Consider the following 13,436-nt stretch of genomic DNA (forward strand, 5'->3'; position numbering starts at 1 on the left):
TACTGTGAATTGAATAGCCTCCTGATGTGAATTGTACTAAGTTAAAAGCCATTTCTCCATATGCATTTATGTGGCTGTTCAGCTTGGTAAAATAACTGCCTTGCGGTCTGATATTGTTATAACAATAGCTCATTGTTCAACATTGTTGTAACTTTGATTAAAGATGAAACAATGGACGAGAAAGATGAGAGAATGTACTGAATCAGTCAATCAACAGGTTATATTTTAATTCATATATTGTCTGACTGTCGACCAAGCTATGAAAAGACTGGGCCGTGAGAATGGCTGTTACACTTTTTCACACTTTTATTTGAAAACGTGAATGGCTTGTAGGAGGGATATATGTTGTGCATTATTTGTTTTGGACCCAGGTAGACCCTATAAAACAGAAATTGATGAATTATATTGATGGCATTAAAAATTTACTTTAAAAACTTATTTAATTATTAGAAAAAAGTGCTTGGTCAGTAAAACAAATTTTTATTCATTGTGACCTTTTCCTTTAGAGATGCAAGGAGCTAAGAAGCCAACCCTACTTACTGGTAGACTAGGAGAGAAGGTGAACCAGGCTCTACAGAAGGCAGAGAAAGCCAAGCAGAAGAGACTTAACCGTCAGAAACAGGTATGATCATTATAAATGTGTGTAGGGGATTGTCTATGATGTGATAGTAAGTAGAGAGAGATCAGATAGAGGATCATGAGAGATCAAAGAGAGGATCATGAGAGATCAGAGAGAGGATCATGAGAGCTCAGAGAGAGGATCATGAGAGCTCAGAGAGAGGATCATGAGAGATCAGAGAGAGGATCATGAGAGATCAGAGAGAGGATCATGAGAGATCAGAGAGAGGATCATGAGAGCTCAGAGAGAGGATCATGAGAGCTCAGAGAGAGGATCATGAGAGAGAATCATGAGAGAGGATCATGAGAGATCAGAGAGAGGATCATGAGAGCTCAGAGAGAGGATCATGAAAGAGGATCATGAGAGATCAGAGAGAGGATCATGAGAGATCAGAGAGATGATCATGAGAGATCAGAGAGAGGATCATGAGAGCTCAGAGAGAGGATCATGAGAGAGAATCATGAGAGATGATCATGAGAGATCAGAGAGAGGATCATGAGAGAGGATCATGGGAGAGGATAATGGGAGATCAGAGAGAGGATCATGAGAGAGGATCATGAGAGATGATCATGAGAGAGGATCATGAGAGAGGATCATGAGAGATCAGAGAGAGAATCATGAAAGATAATCATTAGAGAGGATCATGAGAGTTCAGAGAGAGGATCATGACAGAGGATCATGAGAGAGGATAATGGGAGATCAGAGAGAGGATCATGTGAAACAAACATTTCTGTTATGTGTTGTCTAAGATGTGATATTTACTACAGAGAGGGTCATGTGAGAGGATCATGAGAGATCAGATAGAGGATCATTAGAGGATATTGAGAGAGGATCATGAGAGAGGATCATAAGAGAGGATCATAAGAGATCAGAGAGAGGATCATGACAGAGGATAATGGGAGATCAGAGAGAGGATCATGCGAAACATACATTTGTGTTATGTATTGTCTATGATGTGATATTTACTAGAGAGAGGGTCATGTGAGAGGATCATGAGACATCAGATAGAGGATCATGAGAGAGGATCATGAAAGATCAGAGAATGGATCATGAGAGAGGATCATGAGAGTTCAGAGAGAGGATCATGATAGAGGATCATGGGAGAGGATAATCGGAGATCAGAGAGAGCATCATGAGAGAGGATCATGACAGAGGATCATGAGAGATCAGAGAGAGGATCATGCGAAACAGACATTTATGTAATGTTTTGTCTATGATGTGATAGTTACTAAAGTGAGGTTCATGTGAGAGGATCATGAGAGAAGATCATGAGAGAGGATCATTTGAGAGGATCATGAGAGTTCAGAGAGAGGATCATGAGAGAGGATAATGGGAGATCAGAGAGAGGATCATGTGAAACGGACATTTGTGTAATATATTGTCTATGATGTGATATTTACTAGAGAGAGGGTCATGTGAGAGGATCATGAGAGATCAGATAGAGGATCATGAGAGGATATTGAGAGAGGATCATGAGAGAGGATAATGAGAGAGGATCATGAGAGATCAGAGAGAGGATCATGAGAGATGATCATAAGAGAGGATCATGAGAGAGGATCATGAGAGAGGATCATGAGAGAGGATCATGAGAGAGGAGCTTGAGAGATCAGAGAGAGGATCATGAGAGATCAGAGCGAGGATCATGTGAGAGGATCATGAGGAATCAGAGAAAGGATCATGGGAGAGGATTGTGAGAGAGGATCATGAGAGATCAGAGAGATGATCATGAGAGAAGATCATTTGAGAGTATCATGAGAGATCAGAGAGAGGATCATGAGAGAGGATCGTGAGAGAGGATCATGAGAGATCAGAGAGAGAATCGTGAGAGAGGATCATGAGAGAGGATCATGAGAGATCAGAGAGAGGATCATGCGAAACAGACATTTGTGTTATGTTTTGTGTATGATGTGATAGTTACTAGAGAGGTGATACATGCACTGTTTGTTTTGACATCAACCGTAAAACATTTTGCTCGATTTCTGATTTCTTATATCTCACTTGGTATCATCAAGGACTTGCAGAGATCTATTTTGTTTTTACATATTTCATATATTCAATAGAATGCTGTCAACTTTGGTCACACAGATGGCCTGTTTGTCCATCTGTTTCCATTAATCTCACATAACCTACTTTTCGCCCAAAGATGCAATGAAAGAACAATGAAAATACTTCTCCCAGGTTTCCTTGACAAAATGATTTGTTAGGGAGAAGTGTCTAATTGATTTTGATCTATGAATGATGTACGTATGATTGTCGTTTGATTTTCAGTGGGAAGAGTTACGATCCAGTAAACCACCCGAAGATCATGAAGACCCCGCAGACGTCCAGGCGATCAAGGAAGCTCAAGAGAACATGGGTGACTTCAAACTGAAGACAGCCAAGGACTACGTAGTACCCGAGCATTTGAGGATGAACGCTCTAAAGAAGAGAAATCAGCTGTTGGTTCTGGAAGAGCTGGTGAGACAATAGATAATATCTTTTGTTTAATTTTTAATTTACTTATTGTTTCAGCTTTTCATGACCAAATTTCACTTCAAGCAGATTTAGGTGAATTAAATAAAACTAGTCTAATCTTCTGTAAAAACTTTCTGAAAGCTTGTCTTCTTGTCAATAGGCGCAATTTATGGAACCCAAAAAAGCTCTCCAGATATGAAGAGCTTTTTGTCTTTCCTAATGATTGTCAATGGGCTCTCCAACTGTCATTCGAATTATACTCCGAAGTTTCATTGACATTTTTGAACATTATGTAACATGTCATTAACAGCAGTAAGATATATGTTTACATCATCCACATATCAATTAATATCAGTAATATTAATATCAATCATCAGCATAAGTAATATATTATATTCATATAGATGCATGAGTACAAGATGGAGTTCAACCATAAGGTACTCGCTCTCCGTGATAAGAAGATTAACATCATCGAGAAGATTAAGAAGTACCTGGATGATATCAGTGAATTACAGGAAAATATTGCTCAGGACCAAAGAAAGGAACTCCCAGAATGCCCCACTTTACAACCAATGGAAGTGCCAGAAAGGTATGAGAAAATTATCTTCGAGAAAAGCTTAACATATCAGCATTTGAAATGTGATTATTGCTTTCTCCTTTGATGGATTATTAGCATAGTTTAAATTAAAAGTTTGATTTTTTTAGACTTTTACTGGTTATTATAATAATGAAATGATATTAGTACAGATGCCTTTTTGGGTAATAAAGTGTTACGCTCAATGGACCAACCGGTCACAGAAGAGGAACCCTTCTTGATGTTTATTTTAATGCATGGTGTTAATTAAATCTTTGCAGGAAATTTCAGTACACGAGGGAGACCCTGCTAAAGTTTAAAGAAGAAATGGCCCAGAAGAAACTGGAGGCAATTACTGGCCAAGGGGGAGGTGGATTTGGAGGTGGGTTTGGAGGCTTCGGAGGGGGCGGTGGAGGCACTGCTGACAAGAAAGAGGTACGTAAGATGGACAATAGGTGCTAGGAAATTGTGGCATGCGGTAGGCTTGAGAAGCATTAAGATATAACATATGTACTCTTGATTGTACACTGCAATCAAAGTTGAAGTAGAATTCTATTCTAATTCTTATTATATTTGATTAGTGACATGTCTGCTCAATATTACTTCTGTGATAAAACAAAATGGATGAGTCAGATGAGGAGGAGAGAGAAATGTATTTCTCTGATGGTACTGAGATTCACTTCAAGCCTGCCGTGGTTTATTTGTGTCTGTATAATAATATTGAGAATATGGCGATCTACCTAGCCTATAAACTGGTAACATTCTTGCACTGCAACCCCAGTCAAAATATTTTGTTCTGTTAATGAATGGATTGATGAATGGATGGATGAATGGATGGATGAATAGATGGATGAATGAATGGATGGATGGATGGATGGATGGATGGATGAATGGATGGATGGATAAATGGATGAATGAATAAATAAATGAATAAATACGAAATAAAGATCCAACAGATGAATGTTGAAACCACCAGGGAACTGTTCTTAATTTGTTTCAAAGATTTGTGGCCATTTTAGCACATCAAGCAACTTTTCATACAATAGTAGCTCTAACTAAAGTCCCATGACCAGAATGGAACTTTCTAGGGACACAGATCATGTATACAGTGGTAGATAATTTTTTGCTGATTATTGACCATATGTAACATTTCAAGATCTTTTATTCCCCCATTTACAGCAAGCTAATGCAGCCACTCCGGCCTCTGGTAGGGTAAGATCCCGTTTATCTCTGCGGTCAGCCCAGGCGACGATGTCACCATCGGTCAGCCGTACCTCAGGAAACCTGTCTACGCTAGAGCAGCAGTTAGCAGCGGCCGAAGATATTCGACTCATCTACCGTCAAGATAAGATGCTACAGCAGATCAACGATCTCATCGCAAACTTTGATGCAGAGTTGAGAATGTTGAGGCACAGCAAGTTTAACCTGGACATTGATCTTAAGAATTCTGACTTGAGGTAGGTGTTATTCTTGACAACAGCCTTTAGTAATCAAGACATGCTTTGTTCATCTAAGAAAATTCCACCAAATATGAAAAAATTTGCATTAATAGATTAATGATTGTACCCACTACCTCAAACTGTGTTTATTTGTCTTTTACTCTGTCCTATATTGCATCAAAATGAAAGGCAAAATCTAAAAAATATCATGTTATTTGGATACCTTCAAAATATTGTGTTATTTTTGCTGACATCTTGAAGTATGCTATTTTTTCCAAATTTTTTCCTACAGAAAAGTGACTTTGTTTGAAGAGCTGCAACTTCTTAAAGAGTTTGAGAAGAGAGAAAATGTCCTAGCAGAGAAAGTTGAAGCCAAGATTAAAGAAAAGACGGATATGTATTTGAAGGTAATCCGTTTTAATCTCATTCTATTTGGGCTCATGGGAGAAATTGTCCTTATGAGAATACATGATTAAGAACCTACATATCATGGACAAGTTGGTACAGCTGCTGCTTTAGGCTGTCTAGATTCAGCATAACTTTACTTTGGTAGGGTAAGGAATATGTTTAGTACAGTCTCCTACATACTTGTTCAGTACAGTGAGTCAGTAGGTCCTTGGTCAGTGCTGACCTTGTTACCTGATGCTACTTGGGATGATCTACATCTTTAGTTTACCTCTGTCACTAGCTTTGCTCCAGGCTGTCTAGATTCATCATATCTGTACTTTGGCAGGGTAAGGAATCTGTTTAGTACAGTCTCCTGCATACTTGTTTAGTTCAGTTAGTCAGTAGGTCCTTGGTCAGTGCTGACCTTGGTACCGTGATGCTACTTGGGATGATTAACATCCTTTGTGAGACTGTTGTATGTAAGTATGTAAGTATGTATGTAATTTAGATCCTCCTGCAAGCAGGAACTCGCGAAGAAGCCATCATTGGCTTATCAAAGCCGCAAGCTGACCGAAGTCAGTCTCTTAGATTCATATTTAACGTCCATGATTATGAATTGTCAATTGTCAACAACTCTGTAACTGGACGACATTCATTAATCTTAGAGTGACTCGAACTCGGGACCTGTTGAATGAAAGGCACCGCGGGACTGTTAAGGTTATGACCCTGCGTGATTCACATTAAGTCTAGTTGCTCTTTGGAAGTGTTTCCATCATGATCTTAATAAAATATCAAATTAGAAATGTTTAGAAAATAACTGAGGTTTCATATGTTCTAACTATTTGTAGTAACTTTGTGTGAAATTATCCAATGTTAAGAAATTAAACAGGATTGATTACTTTGTTTGTGTTGTATTGTGTTCCTGTACTACATCGTATACAAAGCAATACAGTGATTCCTTTCATTTTTACTTTCAGTCTAGCATTAAACCAATCATCCAACCTTTGTAATGTATTGCGTTGGAATTATATCAGCCATTTAATTCTCCATGTAAGATATATATATATATATACCAAGCTCAACATATATGGCCCGATCAGAAGATATAAATCAAAATTTAATAAGCTTTTTGTTGCAAAGAAATAAAATAAAAAACCCAGGATCTCAGACCAAGAGTCAAAAATTTGCTTCTAACCTTTTTTATCCTTCCGGTAAAAGGTCGTGGAAATACAACAGAAACACGACGGCAAGCGAAAGGACATCGATAGATTGTCGGAAAAGGAGAAGGCCCTCTACGCTACCTTTCAAGCCTCTCTCGGGGAGAACAACAAATTTGCAGAATTTTTGAATAAAGTGTTTAAGAAGAAGATAAAGAGAGCTAAGAAAAAAGCACAAAATGAAGAAGGTAATATTATTAACAATTTGGTTGATCTTATCTTGATTAAATTAAAGAACCTCTATGACCGATAACTGATTCTGTTGATTTTTGTTTGTGGCATTGCTAAAGTTCCCAGGCTACATCTGTCAGAAAGAAATAGTTTTTAATATTTTTTTTATGTTTTATCTTTGCTATTTAATCATTGGAAACAGAGAAAAAAAAAATGAACCTTTCAAATACATTTGACTTGGGTATATATAGTGGTTAAATTCTCCATTAGTTAGCAGTTGACTCATATTTTGATCAGATGTTACTGGATATTAGTATTAGCTACCTTACTTTTACCCAATATTTGTATTCATGCATGTGATTTACCTATAATGCATATTAATTAACATTAATAGTTTATATCAGAGGTTTGCCTATGTTGTACCTATAGCACCTGTACAGTTATCAATATCAAATATGATCATTTCTTATGTTTAAAGGTTCCAATGACGACGAAAGTGAGGAGAGTTCCGAGGAAGAATCTGATTGGTCGAGTGAAGACGAAGAGTCAGACGATGATGCTCTGGATGACTCGGTCTGTCCTCCTGGATGTGAACAGGTTAGAAGAAGGGAGGTGATAGGGAGGGAATTAGGGGAAGAAGGGAGGTGAAGGGGAGAGGATTAGGGGAAGAAGGGAGGTGAATGGGGGAGGATAAGGGGAAGAAGGGAGGATAAGATGAGAGGATAAGAGGAAGAAGGGAGGTTAAGGGGATTAGGGGAAGAAGGGAGGTGAAGGGGAGAGGAATAGGGGAAGAAGGGAGATGAAGGGGAGGGGATTAGGGCACGGGATGGGACAGGAGAGTAAACAACTGAGTGGATGTGAACAGGTTAGAAGAAGGGGGTGAAGGAAGGGGATTAGGAGAAGAAGAGAGGTGAAGGGAGAGGATTAGGGGAAGAAGGGAGGTGAAGGGGAGGGATGGGATAAGGGGACGGGATGGGACGGGAGAGACATTAACAACTGAATGGATTCGAACAGGTCAGAAGAAGGGAGGTGAAGGGGAGGGGAGGAGATTGGGGAAGAAGGGAGGTGAAGGGGGAGGATAAGGGGAAGAAGGGAGGTGAATGGGGGAGGATAAGGGGAAGAAGGGAGGATAAGATGAGAGGATAAGGGGAAGAAGGGAGGTAAAGGGGATTAGGGGAAGAAGGGAGGTGAAGAGGAGTGGATTAGGGGAAGAAGAGAGGTGAAGGGGAGGGGATTAGGGGAGGGGATTAGGGGAGGGGATTAGGGGAGGGGATTAGGGGAGGGGATTAGGGGAGGGGATGGGACGGGAGAGAAATTAACAACTGAGTGGATGTAAACAGGTTTGAAGAAGGAAGGTAAATGGGAGGGGAGTGTCAGGGATTACAGGATGGGATGGGAGAGAAATTAACAACTGAATGGAAGAAGGGCTGTGCTCTCAAGTTCATCCTGAATTTTGCCACTTAAACACATTCTTACAATGTCCTAGATGTCAAGGAAGATGGATGGTTTTAATTTATCTTCCGATCTCTAACAGTGATTTTTCCTTGCATTATATGTATATTCCATACATCTTTTGCATTTGTGTAGTAACTTTGGAATATTGGCAAAGTATTTTACTACGTGATACCAGATAAACTTCCTGAGACATTCGCATTTTTGTTTTGTCATGACAAGAAGTGACGTGCTGTTTGAAATCATGACATTTGATCTTAAGTGATTATAGTCTGATAGTTGCCAACTGTTATAATAAACACAGCTATGAGAATTGCTAGTTACTGCATTAATTTACAATTTGATCATCCTTTCTCTGTTTGTTGGGATCCGTCTATTTATGGTAAAGGAGCTCTTTGACAACACCTGTGCACTGCGGGAAAAGAGACTGGACATCGAAGAATTAATGGCAGAGGAAAAGAAGACAGCAGATGGACTGAAGAAAGAAGTAGATGCCTTAGTCAAGAAACAGAAGGTCATTGAAACAAACCTTAAGACCGCTGAGGCAGACCTCGAAGCATTCCAGGTACAGTTGGTATTATATTAAGACCGATCCTTAGAGTAGAACCTTAAAACTGCTGAGGCAGACCTCCAAGCATTCCAGGTACAGTTGGTATTATATTAAGACCGATCCTTAGAGTAGAACCTTAAAACTGCTGAGGCAGACCTTCTGGCATTCCAGGTACAGTTGGTATTATATTAAGACTGAGTCTTAGAGTAGAACCTTAAGACTGCTGAGGGCAGACCTTGAAGCATTCCAGGTACAGTTGGTATTATATTATGACTGAGTCTTAGAGTAGAACCTTAAAACTGCTGAGGCAGACCTTCTGGCATTCCAGGTACAGTTGGTATGATATTAAGACTGAGTCTTAGTGTAGAACCTTAAGACTGCTGAGGCAGACCTCGAAGCATTCCAGGTACAGGAGCCATGCTAAGACTCAATGAAACATTATAAGCTCTGAAGCATCAAAATCATTTTCAGTTAAGTCATCATAGGAACCTCGTTTGGTCTCTCTGAAAGGGGTGAATGAGTTATAAACATAAAATAGAATGCAACCTATCAGATGACAGCAGCCTTGTTTACCATATTAAAGTCATCATCTCAACAGGATATATTGGCAGGACAAAAGGCACTGTGTACCCTCCAATGCAGTATTGGTGATGGCACGCTCCTCCCCCTCCACCCCCCTTCCCATCTCTACCCCTTTCTGTAATTATCACCATTATGTTTTATGACTTTATTAATCTGGTTTCATACATTTTGTGATCCATGGAAATGTTTTGATTTTCTTCCAATCAGTTGGAGAAGCAGCAGAAGTTGAATGAATTGGATGTAGTGGTGACACTACGGTTCCACCAGATTGAGTACATGGTCAACGGTACCCTCCCTCAGGACCTCTCACCCTGCCTCGTATTCACCACTCAGTCCATAAGGAACCTGAAGAAGAGGATCTTGGAGTTGGAAGAAGAAAAAACTGCTCAGAAACAACATTACAAGTGAGAATGTTTCTGTTGTGGAAGTATTTTATTTTCCAGGAAAGATATGGTGGGATTGGATATGTGGGGTGGTGAGTTGAGGGGTGGGGAGGTGATGGGTGGGGAGATGAGGGGTGGGTAGATGATGGGTGGGGATATGAGGGGTGGGAGATTAGGGGCAGGGGAGATGAGGGGCAGGGGAGGTGAGGGGCAGAGGAGGTGAGGGGTTGTTTGAATCATCTTGTAGGATGTCATCAGGCTAATTAAAGAGGAAACATATCAAGGCAACTACCACAGGAGTATGTCAGTTTAAGATATTAACAGAAGAAAAGAGATTGAGTGGTGTGAAGTGGTTGGGAGAGGGAGAGGGGTGGGGAAGAGAAGGTTGGGAAGTTGTTGTGTGAGAGGGAATTCAGACTGTGTCGTTGAATCATTCGTTCAATGCTTGATGGTGGAAGGGAATCATAGAGAGGTGGGAGCTTCTATTTAAAGAAAAATAAAGAAAATAATAAAAACACATTTTCAAAATGATACACAGTTTCACTTGGGAGGAACTCATTAGAAGCTCCACATGTACGAAGCATGTAAGGTTGAATTTGATTTGAATGAGAGAAGAGAATTAGTCTCACACATTTTATTGAGGCCATGTTTGGGCTTTAAAAAGGAAAATAAGATGGATTGTGGAGGGACAGATAGGGAGGAGGGGTAGGAAGTGGTGAAAGGGGGGAGGGTGGGGGGTTTATAGTAGAGGGATCATTGACATCTGATCAGCGGTACCAACCAGTGGGTGTTTTGAAAGAAATGACACACAAAGAAAAAGGAAAAGGAAAACAGCTAGTGGGCTATGAAGAGGGGGTATGAAGAGGGGGGTATAAGGGGGAGAGAGGACTTGAGATGTGAACACTGAGCCACTTATCAAATTGTATGAATAAATGAGCCATAGGCGTCCACATAGTACCCATGTGGAATTTATACACATGATCTCACTGTCGAAAAAACTATCGTGCTTGCTTGCAGAGAACACCGCCAACAGCACATCCAACTGATCAAGGATCGAAGGCTGATGGAACAGAGAATACAGGACCTGGAGGAGCAATGTAACCAAGCAATGAGACTGAAGTTTGGACAAATCATCGACCTGGATAAGTTAGACACGGTGGGCGTGAACAGGAACATCGAAGAGTTGAAGGAGAAGATCAGAATCGGGGAAATAGATAATGCCAAGGATCTTCAAAAGATGGATGTAAGCTGACAAATGTTGCACTTCATTTATTATGATAACCAAAGATCAGTAGCAAGAAGGCTGGAAATTGGGGGTGGGGGTTAAGGGGTGGGGAAGGATCTCAACTGAACTGACATTTATAGGAATTGTTTTTTTGTTTTTTTTGGGGGGGGGGGGTTTATTAAAGACTAGATGTAGGGTATACTATAGAATTTTCCAAAACTGTCACTTAGGACCAGGCTTCATCAAAATTTTACTATTGTTGATTAATAAATCTGTTTGTATTCTTTGAAAAGTGTCTGAAGACAGATATGAGAGAAAGGCAGCCTTGAGGAAAATGCTTTGTAGCAAGTTAAAATTTGCATAGTGCAAGTTATCTTTGAATGGAATTGAACTGTTTTAGTTCATTTTAAAATTGATCCATTATAATTTTTGATCGCAGTGTTCATATGTGCAATATTTCTGTTGATGTTTGTTTCAGCTCAACATTCAGATTTGTCATCTTGATTTATAAAAATGGATACTACTATAAATTATTGATCATTTCCAATCAATAGTAAAAACTAAAATAATATAAAACTGTTAGCAAACTGCTTATCCACTAGAGAGCCTGTGTAAGAGAATGTGTAAAAGTAAGTTGGCCTGACGTTTAGATCCTAGCAGGATCTTCTTCACAGGCTGAATGACAAGAGTCTCGTGATTTAGCCTATGGAGAAGATCCTGCTAGGATCGAAAACGTCAGGCCAACTTACTTTTACACAATAGTGAAAAACTGTCCAATAGCTGCTACTTCAAATCTATACTTGATTGTTTCAAAAAACAAATTCAGGACAAGATCGATGGGAAGAAAGGACGCATCACCGAACTGATCGAGGAGAACACCCACCGCCTCCAGCTGATGACGATGAAACTTGGAGAGAAGAAAGAACTGGAGAAAGCCCTGGATGCACGACAGACAAGCTTGGTAAGTATAGCAGCACTGATAGCCATATGTCCTAAAATGATCTGCAAATCTTTCGTTCATTATTCCATCAGGGTCTTACAATATCTCTGTTGTAAGTTGTTAAGGTGTGACCAAGTCACTGGAATTAGAAATGCAAGCATTAAAGTCTAAACTTGGACACATACAATAGTCAGGGGGATAAAGATGATGACAATTTTGAAGCCCCACCTTCTGAGAAATTTGTAGATTTATTGTATGGCTGGACAAAAACAGATTGCGTTTTCAAACAGAGGACAATCTAATGATTTTATTTCTATGTGAAATTGTTTTACCAATTTTGCTCGCAGACAGTTAAAATGTTAGGTTTAAAAAAGAATTATTTTTGTATAATGCTTAAATTTTATGTCACTATCTGCTGATGTCATACATCAGTGATGGATCCAGTATTTCTCAAGATTGGGGGAGAGGTGGGGGAAGGGGGAGACAATAATTTGTCCTTAATGTAACTTATAATGATCCAAATTATGTTTGTAGGTTTAGTGCCAAAACAATTTCAGAAGGGAACTTGAATGCCCAGGCCTACTTCCTGTATCCATCCTAGTGAACTACCCAAAAGTTACAATTATTCCTTTAAAAATGTTAAACTTTCATGATAAGTTTTTGGACTAGGTGATTGGTATTCGGATAAAATTATTAGTGTTTATTAGTGTTCAAAGTAAACTCTGATTAGTAAAGAAATCAAATTTTGATCTTAATAGCCTCAAACTAGTATCTGTTTCATAGTTGAGAGTACATTAGCAGGGAGCCAGGACTGCTTTGACGAAAGCTATCTAAGGAACTACTGAAAAGTTGTTTTGCTTTTAAGATCAATCTCGTTTAATTTTCTTTTGCAGATGTATCTTTCCGAAGTGGTAAATTTGTTTAAATGCATTTCGTTGTTTTGTACATTTTATAAAATTGGGTTCTGTCAAAACTTGCATTCGACTGGAACCCAGCTTGATCAAATCATTGTGAACATTTGCAAAGATCAAATTGTGTGTTGCTTTTAAGTTCTGCAGCGGTTTTTTCCACTTTGTAAATTCATAATTTTTGCTAGTTGTGTTTAGTATGCGATATCTTCTGCCACATGCATACATGTAGTCAAGTTGCATTAGTGTCACAAGAGTTGGTCAATATGCTAAGAAAAAATCTTGTGTGTTTCTGAATCAAATATCACCCGAGGTGTGTGACACATTTACAGTATATACTTGTGTAGTACACTCAACATTGGTGTACTGATGATCTATAGTGATGGTGAATGCATTTAGGCATCCACATATCTATAAAAGTAACATCAAGAAAAAACAGGTTTGGCAAATAATTTCTAACAGTAGATATACATTGGTGATAAAGGTTTATACTACTTAATTCCTGCCCTTTGCAAGCTCCTACCCTACCCCTCCT

At 39.2% G+C, this 13,436-nt stretch overlaps 1 protein-coding gene across 4 annotated transcripts in view; it reads left to right on the top strand.

The window, feature by feature from the left end:
* The window catches only part of LOC139977342 (cilia- and flagella-associated protein 44-like), a 37,061-nt gene that overhangs the window by 20,386 nt on the left and 3,239 nt on the right, over positions 1–13,436 (top strand). For 3 of the 4 annotated variants that reach the window (XM_071986632.1, XM_071986629.1, XM_071986630.1), the window contains exons 22-34: positions 507–622; positions 2,888–3,076; positions 3,478–3,662; positions 3,929–4,082; positions 4,827–5,104; positions 5,379–5,493; positions 6,692–6,878; positions 7,340–7,458; positions 8,702–8,878; positions 9,653–9,849; positions 10,846–11,071; positions 11,880–12,014; positions 12,887–12,904. In XM_071986632.1, the coding sequence (XP_071842733.1) occupies positions 507–622; positions 2,888–3,076; positions 3,478–3,662; positions 3,929–4,082; positions 4,827–5,104; positions 5,379–5,493; positions 6,692–6,878; positions 7,340–7,458; positions 8,702–8,878; positions 9,653–9,849; positions 10,846–11,071; positions 11,880–12,014; positions 12,887–12,904 (2,096 nt within the window). The remainder of the gene's footprint in view (positions 1–506; positions 623–2,887; positions 3,077–3,477; positions 3,663–3,928; positions 4,083–4,826; positions 5,105–5,378; positions 5,494–6,691; positions 6,879–7,339; positions 7,459–8,701; positions 8,879–9,652; positions 9,850–10,845; positions 11,072–11,879; positions 12,015–12,886; positions 12,905–13,436) is intronic. The other variant, XM_071986631.1, reaches the window with a different exon arrangement.

This window comes from Apostichopus japonicus, chromosome 12 (genome assembly GCF_037975245.1).
Source record: "Apostichopus japonicus isolate 1M-3 chromosome 12, ASM3797524v1, whole genome shotgun sequence".
Classification (NCBI taxonomy): Eukaryota; Metazoa; Echinodermata; class Holothuroidea; order Aspidochirotida; family Stichopodidae; genus Apostichopus; species Apostichopus japonicus.